The following is a 15,436-nucleotide window of genomic DNA, read 5'->3' on the forward strand; positions in this document are numbered from 1 at the left end:
GTTATTTAGGCTTTTTTGGTGTGACTATATCTCATGCCAGTCCCCTGAACAGTGTTTGTGCCAAGTTTGGTGAGGGCCAAGCGGGGGGGGGGGGGGGGGGGGGGGGGGCTACACATGGCCCCTGGTGTGACTATTGTCAAGGCAGACCCCTGTGCCAAGTTTGGTGTGGATTGGAGCAACGGTGTGCTTGTGGCCCCCAGAGACCCCCTGACAAGGCCCCTGGGGACCACACGTGGCCCCCGGTGTGACTATTGTCATGGCAGACCCCTGAACAGTGTTTCTGCCAAGTTTGGTGCGGATTGGAGAGACGGTGCGCCTGTGGCATAAAAGAGACACAGACAGACAGACAGACAGACAGACAGACAGACAGACAGACAGACAGACAGACAGACAGACACATATACAGACAGACACATATACAGACAGACAGACAGACAGACAGACAGACAGACAGACAGACAGACAGACAGACAGACAGATATACAGACATACAGACAGACAGAGAGACACATATACAGACACATATACAGACACACAGACAGACAGACAGACAGACAGACAGACAGACAGACAGACAGACAGACAGACAGACACATATACAGACAGACAGACAGACAGACAGACAGACAGACACACACACATATACAGACAGACACATATACAGACAGACAGACAGACAGACAGATACAGAGATTTATGGATGTATAGATATTTCTGGATAACCGCTGATCTGAACGACACGACAGAGATTACAGATAGAATGTATAGTATAATTACATTATGTGTATAGTAACATAATGTTCTTGACATGATTTATATTTGGTGCTATCATGCACAGCATGACCTCTTTCTCAATACTACATTACGGTCAGAATTTAGACTAACATTTTGTATGCAGCGTTTTACTGTAATGGGTGGTCTGAGTATTCAGCTGTGAAGGTGTGAATGTCATGCTTTAACCCATTAAAAACGGGGAAAATAGCAGATCTACAAGCTCATAGCGCGGCACCGAGTGCGCTATGAGCTTGTAGATCTGCTATTTTTTGAAAAATCGTGAAAATGTGTGCAAATCTTTGAATATATATATTTTTAAAGCAAACATTTGTAACTAAAATCTTTGCTTCTGGGGGATTGTACAAAAATGTCTTCTAAATCCTAACAGTTTTCTGAAAAACGTATGTTTCTATATCAGTAGTTCTCAAACGTTTTTCATGTCAAGGACCTCCAAAATTATATGTATTCGGCCCCCATCAAAATATGTTGTAATAGGGACCCCCCAGAAGCAAAGATTTGAGTCAAAAAATGTTCCCCTTATTTAAAAATAAATAAATATATATATTCAAACATTTGCACAAAAAATAGCAGATCTACAAGATCGCTATGAGCTTGTAGATCTGCTATTTTGGAATAGCCCAAAGTATAAAAAATAATGGTTTAAGTGGTTACACAGATAGGTGTGTGTGCCCGGTTTGAATGGGTTAACAAATTGAGTTGGACAGACCCATTCAGACTCAGTGTTATAAATACTAATATCCCTTCCTCTCCATCTGGTTACTAAACCTGCAGGCCCTATTATTATTCTGGGTAAAGTTATAGCTGCCTGTCGCCTCACAGCAGGGCCATAATGACTGCTCTGATGCATTCCTTCTGTATTCTGTGTGTGTGTGCGTGTGCGTGTGCGTGCGTGTGTGTGTGTTTTATTTTTATAGTTCTCATTACTTTTTAGTTTCAGTTCGTTTCTAGAGTGGTTTTGCTCGTTTGCTTCAGTTTAATTTGCATTGTTTTAAAATATTTTAGTTTTAGTTTGCTTTTCTTTAGTTTCTTTAGTATGAAACTACAGAGTTTGACCTTTTTTTGCATGATCCCATAACATGGGAGGATTTGTCAGGTTGCCAGATTTAAGATGTTCAGAACAGGTATTACCATCATTCAAAATATGCTCCTCATTGGCTTTTTTTTACACTGAAACAGCTCTCAAAGTCACTCTTTTAAGCACATTAAGGAACGCAAGTTGATTCAGACAATATGGAACATCACCAAACCAAGTACAGTTTTAGTTTTTATAAACATGTTACATTTTTATTAGGAAAGAAACCTGGACTGTAACCGGATCCGGATCTTCAAATAGTAAAATCAGCAGGAAGTTAACATTTTTATAAAAAATATAAACAGTACTGGGTTTGGTGATGCTCGATATTGTCTGAATCAGCTTGCTTTGTGTTCGTTTACGTGCTAAAAGAGTGACTTTGAGAGCTGTTCCAGCATAAGTCAACGAGGAGCATATTTTGAATGATCAATTTCTAATAATATGAGCAATTCTTTTTGATATCTTCTCCACCTTTGGAGTTAAATCATGGCAAGGTAACTACACAACCCAAACCTCTACCAACGTAACCTCGGTCCCAGCCTCACTTATCTGCGAAAAGAAGAGCCTGGTCACGACCTAAAGCAGCGAGTGTCTAGGAAGTCGAGTGGACAGGATTTCCGTTTCCCCCGGAAATGATATTTTTTGACCAATCACAACACTCGTTTCATTGACGGAGAATGTTAACAGATTTGTAAAGCATCAACGTCATTTCCTTGGGCTGTACTTCCGCCAAATGCAACCATTTCCGGTTGTCAACTTCCTAGACAACCAACATCCCAGGTCTTGCCCAGGGTGCTACCAACGTGGTCTTGCCCTTTAATCACTTAAAGGGATAGTTCACTAAAAACATTTTTTTTCTTCTATCAATTAGTCACCCCATGGAGACAATAATTTGTTGACCAGCGGTTCTGGTAGGAGACACAAAGGAGACTTTGTGTGTATTAAAGAAATAGCAGATATACAAAAGCAAAGATTTGAGTTAAAGATTTTCGCTTAAAAAACATATATATAATCAGATTCAAGATTTGCACACGATTTCTTTTTTTTTATAGCAGATTGTAGATCTGCTAACACTCATAGCGTGGCAGTGCTATGAGCTTGTATATCTGGGGTTGAACTATCCCTTTAAACCAAGCAAAACGGACCCGGGTTGCAGCACTTCCCCCCCCCCCTCTAGTCTACACCAGATCTCCCCAAAATAGCCTATTATATCTACAAGCTGCACATGCTTGTAGATCTGCTATTTTCCGCGAATGCCCCCCCCCCCCCAGAATAGGGAAGCTGTCTGGGGTTCAAGTGGTTAATCAGAGTGAGTGGATAATAAGTCCAACATGGAGGTGGATGACACAGTGTGTATTATATATACGGCAGCCAGGAAATGTATGGGACGCACAGCAGCTTCAATCAAAGCAACGACTGCAGGCCCAGATGAACAGCACTAGCACTGCCTTTACTCCATAAACAGCATCCGGCCTTTATATCTGCTGGCACCCATGCATCATTATTAAGAGATCATAAACTGGCACAATCAGCCCACCAGAACCCCCCCCCCCCCCCCCCCCCCCCCCCAGTGTTCAGCCAGAGTCTATAGAGGGCCAATGAGCAGGTCAGGTCCTCTCTAACACCAGATGAAAAGCATTAGCCCCGTAATCTGTTGCGCTGGGCCTCGCCACGGCCCCCCAAAAAAAAAATATATACAGCCTCTACTTTTTCTTAATGTGGAAAAAACGTGCAAAGCCAACCTCTAAAATTTATGATAATGAAATCATAACGCAGGGGCACATAATCAGCCCCCAAAGCAAACATTAAGAGAGAGAAACAGCTCTGAAAAATCAGGGATTAAGGATTGTTTTATGGGACCTGGCTTGCTGTCAGGACTCAGTAGGACAGAATGGGTCTCTGTAGAGAGGCCCCATATTAGCCATATAGCCGCCTACCTTCACTTCACACTCTATGATACAATGCTTAGCACTGAGGGGTCTATTAATAGCAAAGCTTCACACAGCAACGATCACATGATATCTTAAAATGGACAAGCGTGGTTGATCGAGCACGTGGAAATGAGTATCTTCGGTGAATTACATAAAGTCCGAATAGATTTGGTGCCTTTGCGATAGTTTAACCACATTAACCCATTAAGACCGGGAACCGGGAATGTGCCATTTTCAGATTTCTTTGGCTATTCAAAAATAGCAGATATACAAGCTCGTACGAGCTTGTAGATCTGCTATTTTTGAAAAGTCATGAAAACGTGTGCAAATCTTTGAACAGAGATATATATTTTTAAAGCGAACATTTATAATTCAAATCTTTGCTTTTGGGGGTCCCCTGGAACAACATATTTTACAAATGTTCCACAAAACAAAGTATTTCCTTGCTCACGGCAATGAAAGTATTCCATAAGTGTTGCGCTGGGCGGACGCGATCGCCTTCGGAAAACAAGGAAGTGTAGTGGATCAATTAGAATACATGTTTAGTTACTTCATCGTCTATTTCTCGCTTCAAATGCTTTCAAAAACATTCTCGAGAGCAACGTTTAGCCGTAAATGACATGGTGTGTTTGTTTACATGGCTGTCATGTTGGATACGGCATAAAAACAAGCAGCGCAGGTTGATATGAGCAGGTGCTCTGAGTCTCTCATTAGACAGGTTGATACGAGCAGGTGCTCTGAGTCTCTCATTAGACAGGTTGATATGAGCAGGTGCTCTGAGTCTCTCATTAGACAGGTTGATATGAGCAGGTGCTCTGAGTCTCTCATTAGACAGGTTGATACGAGCAGGTGCTCTGAGTCTCTCATTAGACAGGTTGATACGAGCAGGTGCTCTGAGTCTCTCATTAAACAGGTTGATATGAGCAGGTGCTCTGAGTCTCTCATTAGACAGGTTGATATGAGCAGGTGCTCTGGGTCTTTGATTAGACAGAGGTCTGTTGATTGAGCTCATCGGTCATTATTCAGAAATAACACACAGCTGAATTCAGCGATTGACCATGACCAATCAGAATCAAGCATTCAACCGAGTCGTATAATAATACAATATAACTAACACAATCACGGTGGTTGTAATTGGTCTACCTGCTCTTGTATTGACAAAAGTATATGGTGTGGTCGGGTAGGACCTGTACTGGTTGACAAAGTGGTACATGAAGCTCAAAAGTGCAATATCCTCTCTGCCCAAACAGGCTTTCGGTATAAGCTCAAGTGGGGGATTCTGGTTCGAATAAAAATGTATGTCCAATATATAGGACATAAAAGGTACAGATTTGAGCTTTAAATCTGGTGTCTGGTGCCTCGGCATTTAGCAGACACTCTTATATCCAGAGCGACTTCCAATAAGCAAGGTAAACATCACATACAACATCAAATGCAGAGAGACAGTGTAGTGCCTCAGTAAACTAGGATCACAGGTTAAACCAAGAACCTAAAGTAGCATCAGTCTAAAACAGGGGTCTTCAACAGGGGGTCCAGGACCCCTAGGGGGTCCTCAGAGTTACTACAGGGGGTCCGCCAAATCTTTGTGTGATAGGATTTTTTTATTTTACCGTAACCACTTGAACCCTGGCATCCATTTTCTGAGGAGAACTTTAGCCAAAAATAGCCGATCTACAAGCTCACAACGCCTCGCGCTGCGAGGCGTTGTGAGCTTGTAGATCTGCTATTTTTGAGAGGCGTAAGAGGTAAAAAAAAGCGGACCACGTAAACAAAAAAAAATTGAATCTGAAACACAATTTTATACCATATAGAGGGGGTCCCTGCTTCATCTCTCTCTCAGCTAGGGGGACAATATACAATGAAAAATATGAATCTGTATATTGAAACTATAGGATACCAGGTAACCCCCCCCCCCCAGCACATGGAACCCTAGACTGCTCTGTTGCCCACTTAAATGTTAAGTTCAGATGTAGGCAGCAGTAGGCTGTCTTGCTGAATGAGATGGAGGTGTTTAAGTCCCTGGTCCAGTGTGATGTATAAATAATATAAATGCAGGTTTCTGGATGAGGTGGCTGTAATGGTGCAGAATGACCACGTCTCAGCGTAGATCATCTCTGAGCGCTGGCTTCCTGTGGGTTTCATGGAGTGGAGGGATACGGCGGGCCCGCTAATGGTTAGCCACGCTTCCTGTGGGACTGAGAAGTAGAGGAGATACAGATAGACGTGCCTTTCCTAAGCAATCAACCGGCCTTATCGTGCGAATAAATCTCAGGCTGCTACACGGGCCTTTCCAAAAAAACACAGCCGCAATAAGCTTAAAGTCGCTGCAAAGTTATAGCATTACATAACATGATTCAGTGACTTTAATGAACTTAATTTATGGGTCTCACTCTTTTCCATTTGCACGTATATATAGTGGGAGAACAGGTTGAAAGTTTTCCTTCATCCTGCACTCGAGTTAAGCACACAGTGAGTGTTTTTCATCCTTATCTTTAGTCACACAGGCTTGTTTTAATCATTCATGGCAACCTCCCGCGCAGCTCCGCGTTGTATAGCTACTCTCTCCAGGCAGGAGGAACCAAGAGGCCCCTGGGTGTCAACGCTGTTGTTTTTCTGACACATTTGTGTGTGCGCGTGTGTGTGTGTGTGTGTGTATGCGCGTGAAGACGTGCCATGCATTTCTATGTGCAAAGAGAGACAGGTTAGGGAGAGAGTGCAGACGAGACGATACCCTTTGAATGTCTTGGAGAGAGAGATAACAGAATAAATATGACAAAAAGTGAAGGGGAAAGATTAGCTAGGGAACCAAACGGCCTCTGCCTCCTGACAGCCTGTGGAATATTAAGTGCTACGCCGTTCGACTCCCACACACACACAGATGTTCACAATCACCAGACAATTAATGAGAGCAGCGCCGCTAGCCGCGATGACTTTAAGACGACGAAGATGCAATGACTGATTGGACGACAGTCGTCTGGGATTGGCCAATAGAAGTATTTGCTTTGGACGGCGCGGAGGGAAACGGGAATTAATATTGCCAGTTTTTAATATCGCAGGAATCCAGTGTGTGTCAGGAGGCTTCAGGCGTCATTTGGCTGATGTGAAAGAGCGAAGGAAGAGAAAAACAAAGTTTTTCTTTATTGAGGCGCTTAGATAGAAGGAGGGTGAACTCGCACGACCGCTGCACTATGAAGAGAGTTTGACACAATGACACCGGGGACACAAAAGGGCCACGTTACAGCATGCTTGGGCACAACAAAAGGGTTTACAACAATATCCTCGTCTTAACCCTTTTAGACCAGGAACAACACATCTGTGTCATTTTTTAAGATTTCTTTGGCTATTCAAAAATAGCAGATCTAGAAGCTCATAGCTACAAGCTTGTAGATCTGCTATTTCTTGAAAAACAATCGTGAAAATTTGTGCAAATCTTTTGATATATATATATTTTTTTTAAAGCAAACATTTTTAACTCAAATATTTTCTTCTGGGGATACAAATATCTTCTAAATCCTAACAGATTAAAAAAGAAAACATCTGTTGCAATAGTCAGTGGTTCTCAAACCTTTTTCATGTCAAGGACCCCCAAAATGCTATGTATTTGGGCGCGGACCCCCAGAATGTGTTGTTCCAGGGACCCCCCCCCCCAGGAGCAAAGTTTTTTTTTCCCCGCTTAATAAAATATATATATATATTCAAAGATTTGCACACATTTTCTAAAATAGCAGATCTACAACATCTATCTGCTATTGTTGAATAGCCAAAGAAATCTTAAAAATGACACAGATGCTTTCCCGGTCTTAAGGGGTTAAGCCCTGTGTTGGCACTCACGATAAAGTCAAGCCTCAAAGGGGGTTGGGTTGTGTTTGTACCATGTTTTATTCCTGAACCCTGAGACACAATAATAGAACCAGGAGACAGACTGACAAGGAAAACCCAAGAACACATTTAAGAGCACAGGGGCAGAGCTTAACTTAAGACTCGAGTCAGACTTAAAAACGCTTTTGTCTGCGGTAAGGCTCGACTTGATTGAGACCAGTGTTTTGACTGAATATCTTAATTTAGTTTTAGTCTTATTTTAGTCCTCTGAAATGTTTTACTTTTAGTCTAGTTTTAGTCGACTAAATATCATAAGATTTTAGTCGACTAAATCTACAGTTGATTTAGTCGACTGAAATGCATTTTGGCGGTGCCTTGATGGCGTCGTAATGGTGGATTTTACACATGGTTGCCTGCTGAAAATAGCCGATCTACAAGCTCACAACGTGTCGCGCTGCTATTTTCAGAGCGCAACACCCGAGCGCAACCAAACATACAATGACTTGTCTTTTAGTTCTACTGGATCTCTTCTCCACTAGTTCTTCCCTAACATTTTTGTTTAGTTTTTATTTGTTGACGAAATTGTCAATATATTTAGTCTCAGTCTTAGTCATCACAGCTTAGTTTTTATTTCGTTTTCATCAATGAAAAAAGGTAGCTGACGAACATTTTTCGACATAGTTTTAGTCGACGAAATCAACACTGCTTGAGACTTTCTTTAGCCCACTGCTTCACACACAATTCTGCCTTTCTGGAAGTGTTTGTCTTTCTGTAGTGTTTGCTTGGAGTAACCGTGGTGACTTTAAGCTGGGCACTGCCAAACTGGCGTGGATGTTCCATAATGAGGATGGTAGAACTGGGGAGTTTTGGGGAGTTTTGGGGAGATTTGGACATGAGTTGGACTTTAAGTTGAGAGAATCAGGACTTGTTGTCATGACTTGGACTTGTTTGGGATTACTTTGAGTGAGACTCCCCTTCATGGACTTACACCAAAAAGACAGCAGCTCTGCATAGAGGCAACCTGAAGGCTGACAGAGAGGTTGTGACGTGCATGGTATCACATAACCACAGCATTGTGGTTTTGGCACCTGTGCCGCCATGAGTACACATTATCTGCCCTGGAATTCTTTTCACTGCACTGTGTAGCAGCAGGGCTACAACTGCTCAATCTTTAACCCATTCAATCCGGGAACGTCATTTTTAGATTTATTTGTGCTATTAAAACATTGCAGATCTACAAGCTCATTGCGTGGCACCAAGTGCAGCGCTATATGAGCTTGTAGAGCTGCTATTTTTTTTTTATCTAGAAAATTTGTGCAAATCTTTGAAAATATATATTTTTTAAAACTCAAATCTTTGCTTATGGGGGGGGGTCCCTGGAACAAAACATTTTGATTTGGGGGTCCCCGGGCCAAATACATATCAAATTGTTTTTTTTTTCAAATCCTAACGGTATGTTACTATATCAGTGGTACTCCAACTTTTTCATGTCAAGGACCCCCAAAAGTATATGTGCACTCGGTGCCACGCTATCAGCTTGTATATCTGCTATGTTTGAATAGCCAAAGAAATCTATAAAATGACACAGGTGCGTTCCCGGTCTTAATGGGTTAAATAAATAGATCAGAAACATGCTTCAAGGTATAAAGTATTAAATCCCTACCACTAACAGGCCTTAAGTGGTTGGGCACAGTATAGCTGGCTGCAACAGTTCAGACAATCAGTATAGGAGCGCTGAACAAAAGTTATACCTCCGAGCCTCGACAGTAAAAAACTAATTTCCTCCGAAACAGGAGCTCCTCCGCTAACATGAGCTCCACGCGGCCCCAGGTTAGCGTGAACCTCATCAGACTGACAGACAATAAAGTCGTTGCTAGAACATTCCTGGCTCCTGATTTATCTCTGAGAGCTAAAGCCGGCAGGGAGGAGGGTGGGGGAGCGGGGGGGTGGGCAAAGGATTATCTGTACTCTAAGTAATAAATAATTGGGAGAAAAGGCTTCATCTGAGGCCAAATACAGGATATATACGTCTCTTATTTCATTTTCCCTCTCAGGAAAATACCTGAATGGATACCAAGGAGGGATTATTGTATACGTGATGTTCAGTGAGTTAGAGAGTGTGTGTGTGTGTGTTTGTACGGAGGGGGGTTTAACTGGGTTTTAGATAGGAGTGAGAGTACACATTGAGTTATGGTTTGGACAGTTAGTTGACTCCTCGTCGCAGCTCCATCTGTCTGTGTTCCTAACTCAATCTGGATGAACTGTATGCTGCATGGGCAAAAACAAGAAGCAAAGGAAAGGAAACAAGGCCATGGGTCCAACAAACAACATAGACGTGGCTCTCTATGACATGTCTATGACGTATGCAGTAGAGTACTTTTACTCAATTACTGTACTTAATCACTTAAACCCCAGCATCCGTATTGTGGGGAAAAGGGAACAACAAGTGGAATGCAGATAAGACACTAGCATAGAGTGCAGCACATGCAAAAACGTTGATCCACGCTTTTCTCTCGGCTTGATTACCGCAATGCACTTTTTTCTGGCCTGCCAAAGAAAACAACTGACAGATTACAATTTACCCTAACCCTAACCAAAAATGCGGCAGCCAGAGTTTTAACTAAGATGAGAGAACATATTACTCCAGTTCTAGCTTCACTACATTGGCTCGCGGTTGTTTTTACTGATGACTGATGACTGATTTTTAAATTATTTTACTTGTTTATAAAGCTCTAAATGGTCTGGCACCTTCCTACCTCTATGTCTGCCTGCCAGATATGTTCCAAACCACCCACTCAGGTCATCTATTGCTGACCTGCTCGAAGTGCCAACAATGAGATATAAAGAACACAGTGAAGCAGCATTCTGTTTCTACGGGCCGACAGCGTGGAATAAACTCCCATTACAAATAAGACAGGCAGGCTCTTTGGATAGCTTTAAAGCACAGCTCAAGACCTATTTCTTCACTCTTGCTTTTAGTTCATTTTTAAATCTCTGTGTTGTTATTAATGTCCTCACTGTTTTGCCCTGATTCACAGCCTTTTTGCTATTATTTTAATGTTGTTTTATGCTTTTGCTTTTCTTTTTTTGCTTTGTTAAATTAGTCGTACTTTTTCTGTAATTGTATTCTTGCTCTGTAAAGCACTTTGAGCTGCATTTCATGTCATGATAGGTGCTACACAAATAAAGTTTATTATTATAACTATTATTATCTCAGGCAGTCATTTGTGCACAAATTTGAGCAATCCGAGTCCCTTTGACTTCCATACAAAATGTAAGATGTGTGGATTCGAGTGAAAGATGCGCAAGACCATGAATCCACGCATTTGCATTGACAAAGAATTGGCAGATTCCGCCCCAGAGGTAAAATAAAAGTGTGGTGGGGCCGTGCCCTTACTAAAGTTTTCAAATAATTGTAATGGTATGTAAAGTAAAGTAAAAAATACCTCAACATTTTACTTAAGTACAGTACTTGAGTAAATGTACTTAGTTACTTTACACTACTGTCTGTTGGTGTCGGCTCTCAGGTGCATTCATCAACTTTTTTCACACCTTCCAGTAGTCTGTAGTAATCTGTACTAGTCTGTTTAGTGGAGACAGAGCTACTTTTAGAGTCACACCATAAAAACACAACAAAGTGAAAAGCAAAGCCAACATTATACTAGAAAAAAAGCTGCATTTGATCCCATTTATGCATTTTATTCAACAAAGTCCCCGTTTGGCAGAAACAATTAGCATCACCACTTCATTGAATAAAATGGGACATTTGTGTGGCTGTTCAAAGAGTCAAGCAGGGGAATATTCCTGTTTGTTTACGGAGCCGTTTGTTGTTGTTGTTGGCCTTCAAATGACAGATCTGTCAGGTCCTGGAGGCCTACCTAGCCAGATGGAATGTGAATATGTATTTTGTTTTGCAATGGGCGCGAGCATCCACAGTTTGTTTATTGGAAAATAATAAACATCTTGATTCAAGCATGCTCTGATTTACAATCTCATGTGCGCGCACACATGCACATGTGCACACACACACGCACACACACACACACGCACACACACACACACACGCGATCGCACGCACGCACGCACACACACACACACACACACACACACACACACACACACACACACACACACACACACACACACACACACACACACACACACACACACACACACACACACACACACACACACACACACACACACACACACACACAGCCAAGATCTAAAGACGGCCGTTCTGAGCTGCGGTTTGGGGGTTCCCCGAAATGGAGAACTACGCTCGTTATGAACTGGGGGTCCGGGACCACTCTCATCATGACTTGAACAACATCAAATCAAGGTAGGAAAACGCTATAGGGCAAAATTCTCCTTTAACATACTTAGTCGTATGGCGAATAGTGAAAAAAGCAGATCTACAAGATCACAACGGCGTGCAACGTGTTGTTGTGGCACAGACATTCGGCGTAGACGGAATAAAATCGGTCCACGTACACGTTGCAACTCAGGTCCGTTTCACTACTATAGAGCAGTGATTCTCAAAGTGGGGTCCGGGGACCCCCAGGGGTCCTTGAGGGAGTTCCAGGGGGTCCCCAGCTAAATGATAGATAGTTAGGACCCTCATGGGTCTGTAACTCTGAGTTTAATAAACATTGATTTTACATTTTAAATTGGGGTCCCAGATATAGAAATGCCATTAAATGGGGGTCCGTAGCCCTAATGCATGTCAAACTGAGGGTCCTTGAAATTAGAACGGTTGAGAATCACTGCTAGAGCCGCAAAAGTCTTCTCTTATATGGGGGTCCCTGGCATATCTTTTGAAATGAGGATCCGTGGGCTAATAAGTGTCAATTTGGGGGTCCTTGACATGAAAATGTTTGAGAACCACTGCTACAGAGGGTTTAAAGGTAGGGTAAGTGATAGTTTTTGGTTAAAACAAAAGTTTTTTTGTTAAAAGGTTAAAGCACTATATTCTGATAGTAATCATAGTGTTTGTTCAGTAACAGTGTCTCTCCAGCGCTTTAGTAAACAGAAAGGACATTTTCAGGTGGGGTTGCCAATTTCAACCAATCAGGAGAGAGTATACCTATTTATCACTTTCATGTGTTCATGTGTTCCAGTCCCAATTTTGTCTGTCCATTTCTTTGTGTCCTCACTTCCAATTTCACTTGTTTATCACTTGTTTTATGTGTATCCCGTATGAGTTCCCTCTCCTATCCCGACTTGAAAATGTATTTTCTGTTCACTAGAGAGCTGGGCAGACCCCTGTTACTAATCAAACACTCTATAGCAATGATTACTATGGGAATATAGAGATATTCAACACTCATTTTAACTAAAGAAAAATCATTTACTGCACTTGGTTTGTTGAGTGTTAAAGGAGTAGTTAACTAAAAACATGACTTATTTTCTATCAATTACAAATCCCATGAAGCCTTGAATTCATGGAGATACGTTTTTGTTGCATTCCTAAGACAATCATTTAATGACCAGCTGCGTTTCCGGTAGGAGACTCAAAGAGTCTCTTTTGAGTTTCCTACCAGAGAGACATTAGCATCTTTCCGCCGGTCATCAAATTATTGGCTTAGGAATGCAACAAAAACAAAAAAAACTCAATGAATTCAAGGCTTCATGGGGTGTGTAATTGATATAAAAGAAGTCATTTTTTGGCTTCATTCAGGGTCTTGCTGTGCAGTGATCCACGCCATCCTTTCTGACAAAGTCAAAGTGTTTTGTGTGATGGTGAAGCTGTAGTGTCATGTCATCCTCCTCCTCCAACACATTCTCACTGCCAGGTCGTTCATATCGTTACGAGTTGGACAACATCTAGGCCTATTACGTCAGCGTCAAGACGCTTCTCAACGTTCCCGGTATAGTCCAGCGATACGTGACGGATGACAACGGAATGCGGACGTGCGTTCTCACTCCCAACTTGTAAAAACATTTAACACATTCACATTGTGTGCCAGAGGTTTATTGAAAAAAAAATTGGCCAAAAACTGTCTAGACCGTTTATGGCCCCCCCCCCCCGGAAGCTGACTTGATGAGCTCCCGGAAGCGCACCTGAGCGAGGGCCTAATGGAGTGAGTGGCCGAGTGGTGCGATGTCTGCTTCTGCCAAACTCAACGCCATTCGAGTATACTGTACATTAGAGTTCTGAAATTGTGCCCAAACCCGACCCGACGTTTTCGGGCCGGCACCAACATCTATGCCAGGGTCTTCAGCGTTTTCAGGCCAAGGACCCCCTAGCTGAGAGATAGATGAAGCAGGGACCCCCTACTCTATATTGTATAAAATTGTGTTTCAGAATAAAGTTTTTTCTTTATTTAGTCTGCTCGTTTTTCCCTCTACACCTATAACTCTTTGCCAAAAATAGCAGATCTACAATCTCTCAACGCCTCGCAGCGCGAGGCGTTGAGAGCTTGTAGATCGGCTATTTTCGGCTAATGTTCCCCTCGGAAAAGGAATTCTAGGGTTCAAGTGGTTAATGTAAAAAAACTAAATCCTACCACACAAAGATTTGGCGGACCCCTATAGTAGCTCTGAGGACCCCCTAGGGGTCCCGGACCCCCTGTTGAAGACCCCTGATCTATGCTAATTAGTCGGGCTGGGCCGAGCCTCGGGTTCCGTGAAGAAAAAAATAAAATCTATTACCCCCTAAAAAATAAATTTCAACTGCCCCTAGCGGCCTAACAGTAAGGCCGACGGAAATGGCAGTGGGTGTGTTGGATGCAGCTCAAAGTGAACGTTACTCAGGTATCTAGTTTGTCGCCGTCCGACCTTCCTAGCCCATGTTATTAAAGAAAAACGGGCGACATTGGCCAAAAGTCAATCGAAAATCGGCAAAAGTGTCCGTTTTCAAGACGTTCTGGCCATTATCTCTTGAACGGAAGGTCCAATCTGCTCAGTTCAAAGCTTGTTGGATGCGTGACTTTGAGGACATTAAGCACATGATAACACCTTTTCGGGTTTATCGAGTTTTCGAGCCAAAAAGTATGGTAATTGTTCTCGGGCCAGCCCAGTAGGGCCCAGTTAGGGCCAGACCTTAATTTTCAGGCCCGTTGAGAACTCTACTGTACATATCGACAGGTTTGGAATCATCAATCATGTCGTTCCTTAACAAAACGTGACGCGGCGCGGGAGGCCTGTCGTCGCGTCAAACGTCTCCACGCTCGGGTCCGATGTCGCGCGACTCGTCAGCGCGGTACGTACGACCTGGCAGTGACAATGCTGCCGTCCTCTCCTCTGATTGGACGCTGAAGCTTTTCAGCTGCAGTTCACATAAGGGTCAGTAGGGGTCAGTACGGTGAGAACAGAACGGGCGTGTGGTTGAGCGCCGAGCAGATGGGCGTGGTGCTGGCGGGGGGCGGCGGGTGGTGGTGGTGGTGCAGCAAGGCCTGATGGGTGAGGGAGGGCTGGGTCTGATGAAACAGGGCGGGGCCAGTGTTGGAGGGGGCGGGCCGCAGGTGGAACGGGGACAGGGAGGTCATGGCGGCGGCGGCGGCGGCGGCGAGGTGGCGCTGCAGCAGACTGCAGGACGCCAGAGGCTGTTTGGTCAGGTCCTGATCCTTCCTCAGGGCCAGACGAACCTGAGGGCGCGCACACACACACGAGCGCGCACGCACACACACATGCGCACGCGCACGCACACGCACACGCACACGCACACACACACACACACACACACACACAATGTTGTCAGCACATTTTGATTTAGTTTCAGTCATAGTCTTAGTCTCAGTCATTTAGTCTCACTAAATTCCATTTAGTTTTAGTCATATTTTAGTCATCTGAAACATTTTAGTTTTAGTGGACTAAA

General features: G+C 43.2%; 1 protein-coding gene across 2 annotated transcripts in view; it reads right to left on the bottom strand.

Annotated features, from left to right (window-relative positions):
- Positions 1-11,306: 11,306 nt before the first annotated feature.
- Positions 11,307-15,436, bottom strand: part of LOC311062097 (zinc finger protein 385D-like) — a 70,658-nt gene continuing 66,528 nt past the window's right edge. Inside the window, exons 8-9 of one of the 2 annotated variants that reach the window (XR_014602464.1) lie at positions 12,881-15,206; positions 11,307-12,784 (exon numbers count right to left, since the gene is read on the bottom strand). Coding sequence is in view for 1 of the 2 variants with exons in the window: in XM_084080897.1 (XP_083937023.1) it covers positions 14,916-15,206 (291 nt within the window). In the remaining variant the exon portion in view is untranslated. Of the gene's footprint in view, positions 15,207-15,436 lie in introns of both variants that reach the window. The other variant, XM_084080897.1, reaches the window with a different exon arrangement.

Source organism: Gymnoscopelus microlampas (assembly GCF_963454915.1).
Source record: "Gymnoscopelus microlampas genome assembly, chromosome: 15".
Lineage (NCBI taxonomy): Eukaryota > Metazoa > Chordata > Actinopteri > Myctophiformes > Myctophidae > Gymnoscopelus > Gymnoscopelus microlampas.